Raw genomic sequence first — 15854 nt, 5'->3', positions numbered from 1 at the left:
CTGGGCTGTGCTTGGCTGGTTGAAGTAAATGCTGGCCTGACTGGTGGTGATGCTGTGGCCTTTTTGACAGTGATTCTGGGCTGGTTGGCTGGTGGTGATGCTAGGCTGGCTGGCCTGGATAGTTTAGGTAGTGACAGGTGCCCCCTAGTTAAGGTAGTGACAGGAGCCCCCCCCCCCAGTTCAGGCAGTGACAGGAGCCCCCCAGTGTAAGTAGTGACAGGTGACCCCCAGTGTAAGTAGTGACAGGTGACCCCCAGTTAGGAAGTGACTGACAGGGACCTCCAGGTTAGGTTGTGAGTGACAGGGACCCCCAGGTTAGGTTGTGAGTGACAGGCGCCCCCCAGTTAAGTAGTGAGTGACAGGCGCCCCCCAGGTTAGGTTGTGAGTGACAGGGACCCCCAGGTTAGGTTGTGAGTGACAGAGACTCCCAGGTTAGGTTGTGAGTGACAGGCGGCCCCCAGTTAAGTAGTGAGTGACAGGCGCCCCCCAGGTTAGGTTGTGAGTGACAGGGACTCCCAGGTTAGGTTGTGAGTGACAGGCGGCCCCCAGTTAAGTAGCGAGGGACAGGCGCCCCCCAGGTTAGGTTGTGAGTGACAGGGACTCCCAGGTTAGGTTGTGAGTGACAGGCGGCCCCCAGTTAAGTAGTGAGTGACAGGCGCCCTCCAGGTTAGGTTGTGAGTGACAGGGACTCCCAGGTTAGGTTGTGAGTGACAGGCGCCCCCCAGTTAAGTAGTGAGTGACAGGTGCCCCCCAGGTTAGGTTGTGAGTGACAGGGACTCCCAGGTTAGGTTGTGAGTGACAGGCGGCCCCCAGTTAAGTAGTGAGAGACAGGCGCCCCCCAGGTTAGGTTGTGAGTGACAGGGACTCCCAGGTTAGGTTGTGAGTGACAGGCGCCCCCCAGTTAAGTAGTGAGTGACAGGTGCCCCCCAGGTTAGGTTGTGAGTGACAGGGACCCCCAGGTTAGGTTGTGAGTGACAGGGACCCCCAGGTTAGGTGAGTGACAGGGACCCCCAGGTTAGGTTGTGAGTGACAGGCGCCCCCCAGTTAAGTAGTGAGTGACAGGTGCCCCCCAGCTTAGGTTGTGAGTGACAGGGTCCCCCAGGTTAGGTGAGTGACAGGCGCCCCCCAGTTAAGTAGTGAGTGACAGGCGCCCCCCAGTTAAGTAGTGAGTGACAGGGACTCCCAGGTTAGGCCGCCCTTCCCCCTCCCCCCCGGCCCGCTCAGGGCCGTTTTTGAGGGCTGGAGGGGTCGCAGCATGAGGGGAGAGCTTGGTGGCACGTCGGTGGGGAGGGGGCTCTCCCCTCTGCACTCTCCCCTCCAGCATTAAACAGAGATTGTATGCAGGAGTTCTCCTGTACTGGCTGCTGTGCCTGGCAATACTGTTTTTGGCTGGATTGGGGATGATGTGTGGGCTGAAAGGCCTGGCAGTGATGCTGTGGCTTGGCTGGCGGTGATGCTGTGGCCGGGTTGGCTGGCGGTGATGCTGTGGCCGATGCTGTGGCTGGGCTGGCGGTGATGCTGTGGCTGGGTTGGCTGGCGGTGATGCTGGGCTGTGCTTGGCTGGTTGAAGTAAATGCTGGCCTGACTGGTGGTGATGCTGTGGCCTTTTTGACAGTGATTCTGGGCTGGTTGGCTGGTGGTGATGCTAGGCTGGCTGGCCTGGATAGTTTAGGTAGTGACAGGTGCCCCCTAGTTAAGGTAGTGACAGGAGCCCCCCCCCCCAGTTCAGGCAGTGACAGGAGCCCCCCAGTGTAAGTAGTGACAGGTGACCCCCAGTGTAAGTAGTGACAGGTGACCCCCAGTTAGGAAGTGACTGACAGGGACCTCCAGGTTAGGTTGTGAGTGACAGGGACCCCCAGGTTAGGTTGTGAGTGACAGGCGCCCCCCAGTTAAGTAGTGAGTGACAGGCGCCCCCCAGGTTAGGTTGTGAGTGACAGGGACCCCCAGGTTAGGTTGTGAGTGACAGGGACTCCCAGGTTAGGTTGTGAGTGACAGGCGGCCCCCAGTTAAGTAGTGAGTGACAGGCGCCCCCCAGGTTAGGTTGTGAGTGACAGGGACTCCCAGGTTAGGTTGTGAGTGACAGGCGGCCCCCAGTTAAGTAGTGAGTGACAGGCGCCCCCCAGGTTAGGTTGTGAGTGACAGGGACTCCCAGGTTAGGTTGTGAGTGACAGGCGGCCCCCAGTTAAGTAGCGAGGGACAGGCGCCCCCCAGGTTAGGTTGTGAGTGACAGGGACTCCCAGGTTAGGTTGTGAGTGACAGGCGGCCCCCAGTTAAGTAGTGAGTGACAGGCGCCCTCCAGGTTAGGTTGTGAGTGACAGGGACTCCCAGGTTAGGTTGTGAGTGACAGGCGCCCCCCAGTTAAGTAGTGAGTGACAGGTGCCCCCCAGGTTAGGTTGTGAGTGACAGGGACTCCCAGGTTAGGTTGTGAGTGACAGGCGGCCCCCAGTTAAGTAGTGAGAAACAGGCGCCCCCCAGGTTAGGTTGTGAGTGACAGGGACTCCCAGGTTAGGTTGTGAGTGACAGGCGCCCCCCAGTTAAGTAGTGAGTGACAGGTGCCCCCCAGGTTAGGTTGTGAGTGACAGGGACCCCCAGGTTAGGTTGTGAGTGACAGGGACCCCCAGGTTAGGTGAGTGACAGGGACCCCCAGGTTAGGTTGTGAGTGACAGGCGCCCCCCAGTTAAGTAGTGAGTGACAGGTGCCCCCCAGCTTAGGTTGTGAGTGACAGGGTCCCCCAGGTTAGGTGAGTGACAGGCGCCCCCCAGTTAAGTAGTGAGTGACAGGCGCCCCCCAGTTAAGTAGTGAGTGACAGGGACTCCCAGGTTAGGCCGCCCTTCCCCCTCCCCCCCGGCCCGCTCAGGGCCGTTTTTGAGGGCTGGAGGGGTCGCAGCATGAGGGGAGAGCTTGGTGGCACGTCGGTGGGGAGGGGGCTCTCCCCTCTGCACTCTCCCCTCCAGCATTAAACAGAGATTGTATGCAGGAGGAGGCGGCGGGGCAGCGGCGGCAGATACATACCTTCCGTGCGCTCCAGCGCGGATGGTTCTCCCTCTAGTGTCTGACGCGACTTCCTGTTTATACCGGAAGTCGTGTCAGAGGCTAGAGAGAGACGCATCCTTGGAGCGCACGGAAGGTATGTATCTGCCGCCGCTGCCCCGCCGCCTCCTCCTGCATACAATCTCTGTTTAATGCTGGAGGGGAGAGCACAGAAGGGAAGAGCCCGAGGTGAGGGAGGGGGGGCCCTTCCCCCCTCCACCGACGTGCCACCAAGCTCTCCCCTCATGCTGCGACCCCTCCAGCACCTAGCGGGGCATCCTGCTGCGGGCCCCCCGTGATGTAGGGGCCCCATAGCAACGCTATGGTTGCTATCCCCATTGCTACGCCCTTGATTGGCTGTAGTTTACTTTCCCTGCAGGATCATTACACAAACAAGGGAGCGACCAAGAATGCCTCTGACTGCTCTCACCCTGGCCACTCCATATCAGCTTTGTAGAATGGAAAGAATCTGGGCCCCAGCCAGCAAAGTGAAGCAAAATGTCAACTTTATTCCATCCTCAACCAACCGACATAAATAGCATACTGTATGGCCTTGCAGCCTTTCTCAGTCTAATCCCACTTTATCAAAGGCAAAATCAGTGTATATACATGTCACAGACACAACAGCATATTAAAGATACTCTGTAACAACATGTTCAGCCTTATTTCTTCTATCCTATAAGTTCCTTTACCTGTTCTAATGTGGCCTGTCTTACTGCAGCCTTTCCTAGTTGCACAATGGCTGTATTATCTTTGTTATATAATCTAATCTTCTTTCCTTTGTCAGCTTTGTGGGGCTCAGGCACTCAGGCAGAAATGTGCTGCTTTGCTGTTATAGGCAGAAGTTATACACACCCTCTCCATGCCCCCTCCAAGCTCTGTATGAGTCACAGACTGAGCTTCTCTCAGCCTATCACATGCTGGTTAGCAGCCATGTTTTTTGTTTGTAAACACTACCTAAAACTGGCAATTACAAGCCAGGTTTGCAGCAGAGAGTGGCAGAAACAGCACAGAGGGGCCCAGGAGAACACAATAAATAGAATGGTATGTTTTTTATTGTTAGAATTTTAGAGTACAGATTCTATTTAAATACATATATGCATGTAAATGAGAGCTTACCATTGTTCAGAACCTCCCCACTGCCAAACACGTGCCATGAATTGAGTGCCGTCACAACGCACACTCAAAAAATACTAAAAAGTAGGTAAAAAGTAATACCGAACTAATTTTGAAACATTTCTTTCTTGGTGGGAGCTTTAAAGGTACTGGTATTTTATTGGCAAGGCTTTAAACATCTACTTGGAGAAAACTCATAAGAAAAGTTAATAGGCTATGGGCCAATGTTTGTTTTCCTTACTTTAGGACAAGAAAATGTGATTGTGGTGGTAGATGACCTAAGGAATGCTGGCTTTGAAGAGAAGAATCGTTTAGCAGGCAACCAGCCCAGCATCTGCAAATATGCCAAAGATTTATTTCTATTCACTGAAAAAGAGAAAGACACTGAAAATCTGAAGAAAATAATACAAACTACTCACAGGAGTAAGTGATAAAGTAAATGCAAGAGTGATAGCATGTGTTGAAAATGCTGTAATTATTTCTGAAATCCCTTAGGGCCCTTTTCCACTAGCAGTCGCTAGCGTTCACGCTGAACGCTAGCGATTGCTGAATTGCAAAATGGAAAAAATTACCGGCGATTTACCGACGTTTGCGGCCGCGATTTTGCTATGCTGTGCACTGCATAGCAAAATCACGGCAAATATCGCTCCGCGCCGCGATCGCGTTTCAGGAAAAAACGAATCGCGGTAGTGGAAATACCCTACCGCGATTCCTATGTTATTTAGCAAACCCTAGCGATTGTAAAATTGCTAGCGGCTTGCGATTTTGCGATTCAGCTAGCGCAAACGCGCTAGTGGAAAAGGGCCCTTATACAGTTTTAAATTTTTTACCCAGAGTGCATAACTACACACATAAATGATGAATACTATTGCGGTGGTGCTGACCTTTTTGCATAGAGTGCAGGGCAGTGTTTCCTGTCCCTCTAAAGGTCTCATTCTATTACCAACTTTTAGGTGGGTGAAGACAAGTAAATTAGTAACATTTTTAAAGGTTGTAGAGGAACTGAGAATACTACTACAAGAACACAAAGATGCCATAAGGAGAACATATGGACTCCACACAGACAGTGACCTGAGTGGGAATGCAGGATAGTGTTAGGTGTATTGGCAGGAAGATTAGTGATAGGCATATGGGTTAGATGGTTAGTGTTAGGCATAGTGGTAGGAAGAATAGCGCAAGGTTGTCACACTTAGAGATGGGCCGAACGGTTCGCCGGCGAACGGTTCCAGGCAAACTTTGGGTGGTTCGCCTTCGAAAGCGAAGGCGAACTTTCCCGGAAGTTCGATTCGCCCCCATAATGCTCCATTAGGGTCAACTTTGACCCTCTACATCACAGTCAGCAGGCACATTGTAGCCAATCAGGCTACACTCAGTCCTGGAGCCACTCTCCCCCTTATATAAGGCAGGCTCCACTGGCCATTACACTCACCTGTGTGCCTGCTATAGTGAGAGTAGGGCGAGGTGCTGCAGACTGTTTCTCCTAGGGAAAGATTAGTTAGGCTCTTGGCTTGTTAGCTTGCTCCTGGCTGATTCTTATTGCTATAATAGCACCCCACAACAGCTCTTTTGAGAGCTAATCCTGTTCTTCTGATTTTTTTTGTGTGTGTGTCACTGACACTTGTGTTGCATTATAGACAGCCTTGATAATTCATACTGTGTTTGTGCCAGCCCAGGCCCAGCACAATCAGACAGTGAGTCTGTGACTAGTGACACTGACTACCTGTGTTAGTCAGCTGCACATTGTGTAATACCCATTATTACTGCACTTGTGTTGCGGCAACAGCTTTTGTAATTCATACTGTGTGCAGTGTCACTGCCAGCCAGGCCCACCACATTCAGTGACTAACTGTATCAGCTGCACATTGTGTAATACCCATTATTACTGCACTTGTGTTGCGGCGACAGCTTTTGTAATTCATACTGTGTGCAGTGCCACTGCCAGCTAGGGTGGCCACTTGCAGAACCCCAAAAAGGAGGAAATCACACCCTGAAAAGGAGGACATCGTACTGAGTGTGCCAAAAGTGGGTGTGGTCAAGCATAATGTGGGCGTGGTCATGGGTGGGGCCAAATATACATGACCTTAGCAGTGGTGTAAATTGTCTGCCGGGGAAATTTGAGCTCTGCCGTAGTGTAGCCCCCCAAAATAGATGTAATCTGACAGCATTTCACCAAAAATACGCGTAATCTGGTAGAAGTTCCTGCAAAATACAAATAATATGGCAGTGGTTCCCCCAAAATAGACAATGTGGCAGCAGCAGTTCCCCCCAACATACACATAATCTGGAACCAGTTCCCCAAAATACGCGAAACCTGGCAGCAGATCACCCAAAATACACGTAACACCCAAAATACATGTAATCTGGCAGCAGTGGTCCCCCAAACATACACAATCTGGCAGCAGTTCCCCAAAATACGCAAAATCTGGCAGCAGCCGTGCCCCTAACATACATAATATGGCAGCGGTTCCCCATAAATACAGATAATCTGACAGCAGTTACCCCAAAATAGGTACCCCCAGCATAGGTTGCCAGGTCTATAGGTGTCCCCAGTATAAGTAGTCATGAGTATAGTTGTCCCCAGAATAGGTAGTGAGGTGTATAATGTCCCCAGAATCGGTAGCCAGTAGTGTTGGGCGAACATCTAGATGTTCGGGTTCGGGCCGAACAGGCCGAACATGGCCGCGATGTTCGGGTGTTCGACCCGAACTCCGAACATAATGGAAGTCAATGGGGACCCGAACTTTTGTGCTTTGTAAAGCCTCCTTATATGCTACATACCCCAAATTTACAGGGTATGTGCACCTTGGGAGTGGGTACAAGAGGAAAAAAAAATTTAGCAAAAAGAGCTTATAGTTTTTGAGAAAATCGATTTTAAAGTTTCAAAGGGAAAACTGTCTTTTAAATGCGGGAAATGTCTGTTTTCTTTGCACAGGTAACATGCTTTTTGTCGGCATGCAGTCATAAATGTAATACATATAAGAGGTTCCAGGAAAAGGGACCGGTAATGCTAACCCAGCAGCAGCACACGTGATGGAACAGGAGGAGGGTGGCGCAGGAGGAGAAGGCCACGCTTTGAGACACAACAACCCAGGCCTTGCATGAGGACAAGAAGCGTGCGGATAGCATGCTTTGTACCACCATGCAGTCATAAATGTAATAAAGATAAGTGGTTCAATAAACAGGGACCACGCGGCAACGCTAACTCAGCAGCAGCACACGTGATGGAACAGGAGGAGGCGCAGGAGGAGAAGGCCACGCTTTGTGAGACACAACAACCCAGGCCTTGCATGAGGACAAAAAGCGTGCGGATATAGCAGCAATGCTTTTTGCCGCCATGCAGTCATAAATGTAATACAGATGAGAGGTTCAATAAACAGGGACCGGAAACGCTAAACCATCCCAGATGTTCATCGGTCATGTTACTTGGTTGGGGTCCAGGAGTGTTGCGTAGTCGTTTCCAATCCAGGATTGATTCATTTTAATTTGAGTCAGACGGTCTGCATTTTCTGTGGAGAGGCGGATACGCCGATCTGTGATGATGCCTCCGGCAGCACTGAAACAGCGTTCCGACATAACGCTGGCTGCCGGGCAAGCCAGCACCTCTATTGCGTACATTGCCAGTTCGTGCCAGGTGTCTAGCTTCATGCCCGGTTTCAGGTCCAGCGGTGCCAGCCACAAATCCGTCTGTTCCTTTATTCCCCTCCAAATTTCCTCCCCTGTGTGCTGCTTATCCCCAAGGCAGATCAGCTTCAGCAACGCTTGCTGACGCATGCCAACAGCTGTGCTGCACTGCTTCCACGATCCTACTGCTGCTGGTGCTGGGTTAGCATTTCCGGATGAGGTACAGCTTTGAGATGCGTTGGAGGAGAAGGAGTCAGAGAGGTAGGTGCTGCTGTTGTTATCCAGCTGTTTGCGGCGTGGGCAACACCCGCGCCGTAGCAGGTGAGGAATCGCTGCCAGGCTCCACAAGGTTCACCCAGTGCGCGGTAAGGGAGATGTATCGACCCTGGCCGAACGCACTCGTCCAGGTGTCAGTGGTGAGGTGAACCTTGCAGGCAACGGCATTCTTCAAGCTTCGGGTTATTTAGCTGACCACGTGCTCATGCAACTCAGGCACTGCAGAGCGCGCAAAGTGGTAGCGGCTGGGAACCACGTAACGTGGGATGGCCACTGACATCATGCCCTTGAAGCTGTTTGTCTCCACCACTCGATATGGCAGCATTTCGCAGGCCAGAAGCTTGGCTATGCTGGCTGGCTGTTACTGCCACGGCCCGGGGGTCATTTGCTGGCAATTTCCTCTTGTGCTCAAACATCTCAGAAACAGACAACTCAACCGTAGCGCTGCACACCGAAGGGCTGTTGGTTGTTGTGTTTGATGAACACTGGGAGACCTCAAGAGCACTAGTCCGGAAAGTGACAGTGTCAGCATCGTCTGATGTTTGTGAATGTTGTGAACCACGCAATGGCTGGGCTACTGCTGCTGCTGAGGCGGGTCTGGTGGTGAGTCTGGTGAACCCAAGGGAGGCAGTGTTGCTGGTGGTACCCTGTCCTGCCGCGTTTGCCCACAGAGTGGGATGTTTGGATAGAATGTGGCGGCTCATGCTGGTGGTGGAGAGGTTGTTAATACTTTTCCCCCTGCTCAGGCGGGTCTTGCACACCTTGCAAATCGCCATGGTAACATCCTCAGTGCAGTCTTCAAAGAAAGCCCAGACTTTAACTGGCTGAGGACTCGGACCTCGTGCGTGATGTGCTGGTGCTGCTTAACCCACTGCTGGACGCTTGAGAGGTCATCCAAGTAATTATCTGGTCCTGTTCTTTTGGATCTGTGAGGGTTGTTGTCCTGGACAACATGGGCAGTATTGAGTGGGTTTTCTTGGGTGCTCCCCTGTGGCCTGTACGTGAACCGTCAGGGGAAACACCTCTTCCCTTGCCCCTCCCTCTTTCACCGGATTTCTTCCTCATTTCACTTATCCTTAAAGTACACGCTGACTGGCAGCAGTACAGTGGCAGTACAGAAATGCTATACAGTGGTGGGTGAGCGGTGTACCACTATTGTCAGCAGTGACACAGAGCACAATGCTATACAGTGGCGGGTGAGCGGTGTACTACTGTTCCCAGCAGACACAGAGTGGAAGTAAACACAATGCTATATAGTGTGGCTGAGCGAGCGGTGTACTACTGTTCCCAGCAGACACAGAACAGTACACAGAATGCTATATAGTGTGGCTGAACGAGCGGTGTACTACTGTTCCCAGCAGACACAGAACAGTACACAGAATGCTATATAGTGTGGCTGAACGAGCGGTGTACCACTATTCCAAGCAGACACAGAACAGTGAACAGAATGCTATATAGTGTGGCTGAGCGAGCGGTGTACCACTATTCCCAGCAGACACAGAGTGGCAGTAAACAGAATGCTATATAGTGTGGCTGAGCGAGGTACACAGAGTGGCAGTAAACAGAATGCTATATAGTGTGGCTGTGCAAGCGGTGTACTACTATTCCCAGCAGACACAGAGTGGCAGTAAACAGAATGCTATATAGTGTGGCTGAGCGAGGTACACAGAGTGGCAGTAAACAGAATGCTGAGCGAGCGGTGTACTACTATTCCCAGCAGCGACACACAATGACTGGGGGGGACCCTGGCTAGCGTGGCTGGAGCGCGAACTACCCTGCCTGCCTACCCAAAGCTAAACCCACAGACAAATGGCGGAGATATGACGTGGTTCGGGTATTTATTTACCCGAACCACGTGACAGTTCGGCCAATCAGAGCGCGTTCGGGTCCGAACCACGTGACCCGTTCGGCCAATCACAGCGCTAGCCGAACGTTCGGGGAACGTTCGGCCATGCGCTCTTAGTTCGGCCATATGGCCGAACGGTTTGGCCGAGCACCGTCAGGTGTTCGGCCGAACTCGAACATCACCCGAACAGGGTGATGTTCTGCAGAACCCGAACAGTGGCGAACACTGTTCGCCCAACACTAGTAGCCAGGTCTTTGGGTGTCCCCAGAGTAGTTAGCCAGGTCTATAGATGTCTCCGGTACAGATGGCCAGGTTTTTAGGTGTCCCCAGAATAGTTAGGCGGGTCTATAGGTGTCCCCAGTATATGTAGCCAGGTCTTCAGGTTCCCCCAGAATAGTTAGCCAAGTGTATAGGTGTCTCCAGTACAGATAGCCAGGTGTATAGTGTCCCCAGTATATATAGCTAGGTCTATAGGTGTCCCCAGTATATTTAGCCAGGGCTATGGGTGTCCCAAGTATATGTAGTCTATAGGTGTCCCCAGAATAGTTAGCCAGGTGTCCCCCGGCAGGAGTGGGGAGCTCAGTGAAGGTAGAGCGGTAGGTACAGCAGTGTGAAAGGGGGGACATCTCCCCCCCCCCCTTTCCTCACCTTTGGGCTCCCCCTTCCTCTCTCTCCCATCTAGAACTAAAGTTTTGGGGTGGCTGGCAGCGGGTGGGACTTACCTGCCTCCTTCCACGGGGAAGCAGTAGTGATGTCCGGTTCATGAGTCATTTGAGCCTGTTCTTTCCTGTGATGCGACTCATCCACTGAACCGAATCAGTTCAGTGGATGAGACAGGAACTGCAGCTGCACACTGTGTTCAGCTGCAGTTCCTGTCTCATCCACTGAACTGATTCGGCTCAGTGGATGAGTCGGATCATTACACTCACAGGAAAGAACAGGCTGAAATAACTCATGAACCGGACGTCACTACGCAGCGCTTGGAGCGAGGCAGAGGTAAGTCCCGCCCGATGCCAGTCACCCCAAAACTTTAGTTCTAGAGGGTAGAGCGAGGAAGGGGGGGCCCGAAGGTGAGGAGAGGGGGGGGATATGTCCCCCCTTTCCCACTGTGCCCACCGCTCCCTCTTCTCTGCGCTCTCTCCCTCCACACAGCCCCACACAGCCCAAAAAGGAGGACATCTGGCTGTCCTCCCTTGCCTTGTGCCGGTCGGAGGACAAGCAGTCCAAAAACCGGACTGTCCGGCCTAAATCCGGACGGATGGCCACCCTACTGCCAGCCAGGCCCACCACATTCCGTGACTAACTGTATCAGCTGCACATTGTGTAATACCCATTATTACTGCACTTGTGTTGCGGCGACAGCTTTTGTAATTCATACTGTGTGCAGTGCCACTGCCAGCCAGGCCCAGCACATTCAGACAGTCAGTGATTACCTGTGTCAGTCAGCTGCACATTGTGTAATACCTATTATTACTGCACTTGTGTTGCGGCGACAGCTTTTGTAATTCATAATGTGTGCAGTGTCACTGCCAGCCAGGCCCACCACATTCAGTGACTAACTGTATCAGCTGCACATTGTGTAATACCCATTATTACTGCACTTGTGTTGCGGCGACAGCTTTTGTAATTCATACTGTGTGCAGTGCCACTGCCAGCCAGGCCCAGCACATTCAGACAGTCAGTGATTACCTGTGTCAGTCAGCTGCACATTGTGTAATGCCCATTATTACTGCACTTGTGTTGCGGCGACAGCTTTTGTAATTCATACTGTGTGCAGTGTCACTGCCAGCCAGGCCCAGCACATTCATTGACTACTGTACCTGTGTGTGTGATAGGCAGCTGCACATTGTAATACCCATCACTGCACATACCTACCTAGCTGTTGGGTTCATTGAACCCAGGGGTCTAGTCCTGGGAAAAGAGGTGAGTGGACTCACCTGGAAAACCCCTGCGCCGCGCTACGCGGCACGCCAAAAAATGGGCGCGGTCAAGCATAATGTGGGCGTGGTCATGGGTGGGGCCAAATATACATGACCTTAGCAGTGATGTAAAAGGTCTGCCGGGGAAGTTTGAGCTCTGCCGTAGTGTATCCCCCCAAAATAGATGTAATCTGACAGCATTTCACCAAAAAGACACATAATCTGGTAGACGTTCCTCCAAAATACAGATAATATGGCAGTGGTTCCCCCAAAATAGATAATGTGGCAGCAGCAGTTCCCCCAACATACACATAATTTGGGAGCAGTTCCCCAAAATACGCGAAACCTGGCAGCGGATCACCCAAAATACACGTCACACCCAAAATACATATAATCTGGCAGCAGTGATCCCCCAAACATACACAATCTGGCAGCAGTTCCCCAAAATACACATAATCTGGCAGCAGCCGTTCACCTAACATACACATAATCTGGCAGCTGTTCCCCAAAATACACGTAATCTGGCAGCAGCCGTTCCCCTAACATACGCATAATCTGTCAGCTGTTCTGAATGCAGATAATCTGACTGCAGTTTCCCCAAAATAGGTACCCCCAGCATAGGTAGCCAGGTCTATAGGTGTCCCCAGTATAAGTAGCCATGAGTATCGTAGTCCCCAGTATATGTAGCCAGAGGTATACAGTGGTGTGAAAAACTATTTGCCCCCTTCCTGATTTCTTATTCTTTTGCATGTTTGTCACACTTAAATGTTTCTGCTTATCAAAAACCGTTAACTATTAGTCAAAGATAACATAATTGAACACAAAATGCAGTTTTAAATGATGGTTTTTATTATTTAGTGAGAAAAAAACCTCCAAATCTACATGGCCCTGTGTGAAAAAGTGATTGCCCCCCTTTTTAAAAAAATAACTTAACTGTGGTTTATCACACCTGAGTTCAATTTCTGTAGTCACCCCCAGGCTTGATTACTGCCACACCTGTTTCAATCAAGAAATCACTTGAAAAGGAGGTATCTGACACAGAGAAATAGACCAAAAGCACCTCAAAAGCTAGACATCATGCCAAGATACAAAGAAATTCAGGAACAAATTACAACAAAAGTACTGTAATTGAGATCTATCAGTCTGGTAAAGGTTATAAAGCCATTTCTAAAGCTTTGGAACTCCAGCGAACCGAAGTGAGAGCCATTATCCACAAATGGCAAAAACATGGAACAGTGAAGAACCTTCCTAGGAGTGGCCGGCCGACCAAAATTACCCCAAGAGCGCGGAGAAAACTCATCCGAGAGGCCACAAAAGACCCCAGGACAACATCTAAAGAACTGCAGGTCTCACTTGCCTCAATTAAGGTCAGTGTTCACGACTCCACCATAAGAAAGAGACTGGGCAAAAACGGTCTGCATGGCAGATATCCAAGGTGCAAACCACTTTTAAGCAAAAAGAACATTAAGACTCGTCTCAATTTTGCTAAAATACATCTCAATGATTGCCAAGACTTTTGGGAAAATACCTTGTGGACCGACAAGACAAAAGTTGAAATTTTTGGAAGGTGCGTGTCCCATTACATCTGGCGTAGAAGTAACACAGCATTTCAGCAAAAGAACATCATACCAACAGTAAAATATGGTGGTGGTAGTGTGATGGTCTGGGGTTGTTTTGCTGCTTCAGGACCTGGAAGGCTTGCTGTGATAGATGGAACCATGAATTCTACTGTCTACCAAAAAATCCTGAAGGAGAATGTCCGGCCATCTGTTCGTCAACTCAAGCTGAAGCGATCTTGGGTGCTGCAGCAGGACAATGACCCAAAACACACCAGCAAATCCACCTCTGAATGGCTGAAGAAAAACAAAATGAAGACTTTGGAATGGCCTAGTCAGACCTGAATCCTATTGAGATGTTGTGGCATGACCTTAAAAAGGCGGTTCATGCTAGAAAACCCTAAAATAAAGCTGAATTACAACAATTCTGCAAAGATGAGTGAGCCAAAATTCCTCCAGAGCGCTGTAAAAGACTCGTTGCAAGTTATCGCAAACGCTTGGTTGCAGTTATTGCTGCTAAGGGTGGCCCAACCAGTTATTAGGTTCAGGGGGCAATTTCTTTTTCACACAGGGCCATGTAGGTTTATAGTTCTTTTTCTCACTAAATAATAAAAACCATCATTTAAAACTGCATTTTGTGTTCAATTATGTTATCTTTGACTAATAGTTAACGGTTTTTGATGAGCAGAAACATTTAAGTGTGACAAACATGCAAAAGAATAAGAAATCAGGAAGGGGGCAAATAGTTTTTCACACCACTGGTATGTGCCTAGTATATGTAGCCAGGGGTATATATCCCCAGTATATGTAGCCAGGGGGATACATGCCTGGTATATGTAGCCAGGGGTATATGTGCCCAGTATATGTAGCCAGGGGTATATGTGCCCAGTATATGTAGCCAGGGGTATATGTGCCAGTATATGTAGCCAGGGGTATATGTGCCCAGTATATGTAGTCAGGGGTATATGTGCCCAGTATATGTAGCCAGGGGTATATGTGCCCAGTATATGTAGCCAGGAGTATATGTCCCAGTATATGTAGCCAGGGGTATATGTCCCAGTATATGTAGCCAGGGGTATATATGTGCCAGTATATGTAGTCAGGGGTATATGTCCCAGTATATGTAGTTAGGGGTATATGTGCCCAGTATATGTAGCTAGAGGTATATGTGCCCAGTATATGTAGTCAGGGGTATATGTGCCCAGTATATGTAGGCAGGGGGTATATGTGCCCAATATATATGTAGTCCGAAGTATATGTGCCCAGTATATGTAGTCAGGGGTATATGTGCCCAGTATATGTAGTCAGGGGGTATATGTGTCCAGTATATGTAGCCAGGGGTATATGTGCTCAGTATATGTAGTCAGGGGGTATATGTGCCCAGTATATGTAGTCAGGGGGTATATGTGTCCAGTATATGTAGCCAGGGGTATATGTGCTCAGTATATGTAGTCAGGGGGTATATGTGCCCAGTATATGTAGTCAGGGGGTATATGTGCCCAGTATATATGTAGCTAGGGGTATATGTGCAAAGTATATGTAGCCAGGGGTATATGTGCCCAGTATATGTAGCCAGGGGGTATATGTGCCCAGTATATGTAGTCAGGGGGTATATATGTGCAAAGTATATGTAGCCAGGGGTATATGTCCCAGTATATGTAGTCAGGGGGTATATGTCCCCAGAATAGGTAGTCAGGTGTTCCCCAGCAGGAGGGGAGCAGCGCAGTGGAAGGAGAGCTGTGCGCAGCGATGGAGAAGGGGGGCCATCCCCCCCCCCCCTTCCCTCACCTTAGGGTGCTCTCCTTCCCTCACTCTCCCCTCCTGAAGTAACGTGCGGGCAGCCGGCAGCGGGCGGGACTTACCTCTCCTCGTCGTCGGAACACCGGATCTGCGTGCCGCAAGTCTGGTCTGGTCCAGACCAGAGCAGCGGCACACAGATCCGGCACCGGAACCAAGGAGAGGTAAGTCCCGCCCGCTGCCGGCTGCCCACACGTTACTTCTGGAGGGGACAGCGAGGGAAGGAGAGCACCCTAAGGTGAGTGAAGGGGGGGGGAGATGGCCCCCCTTCTCCATCGCTGCTCACAGCTCTCCTTCCACTGCGCTGCTCCCCTCCGAACATGGCAGGGTGAACGGCGTCCACTCTCTGGAAATAGTAAGTGGACGCCGTTCACCCACGTCCACACACCACTCGACCCCTGAGTGAACCCACCTACCTACGTGAGTGCACGCAGTGTGATATACCACTCCGTGCATACCTGTTAACTGCTGCACCTGTGTGACTGCACATTGTATTAGTCAAATATGTGCATACCTTTCACTTCCTCCCCCCCCCCGATATGGACAAAACGGACAAACCAGGTCGCGGAAAAGGTAGCGGAAGACCCAGAGGAAGGCCACCTGGAAGGTGTGTGCGTGGTCGTGTTGATGTGATTTCGTGCGGCCCTGGCCCAAAGTACAGTGCTCAGAAGAAGGCACCTCCCATCACCTCCC

At 50.7% G+C, this 15854-nt stretch overlaps 1 protein-coding gene across 1 annotated transcript in view; it reads left to right on the top strand.

Annotated features, from left to right (window-relative positions):
- Positions 1 to 15854, top strand: part of LOC137525525 (synaptonemal complex protein 1-like) — a 373754-nt gene that overhangs the window by 307764 nt on the left and 50136 nt on the right. Inside the window, exon 6 of the mRNA XM_068246650.1 lies at positions 4393 to 4569. Within this exon, the coding sequence (XP_068102751.1) occupies positions 4393 to 4569 (177 nt within the window). The remainder of the gene's footprint in view (positions 1 to 4392; positions 4570 to 15854) is intronic.

The sequence above is a fragment of the Hyperolius riggenbachi genome, chromosome 7, assembly GCF_040937935.1.
Source record: "Hyperolius riggenbachi isolate aHypRig1 chromosome 7, aHypRig1.pri, whole genome shotgun sequence".
NCBI classification, from domain to species: Eukaryota; Metazoa; Chordata; class Amphibia; order Anura; family Hyperoliidae; genus Hyperolius; species Hyperolius riggenbachi.
This window is presented reverse-complemented; position numbering and strand designations above follow the sequence as displayed.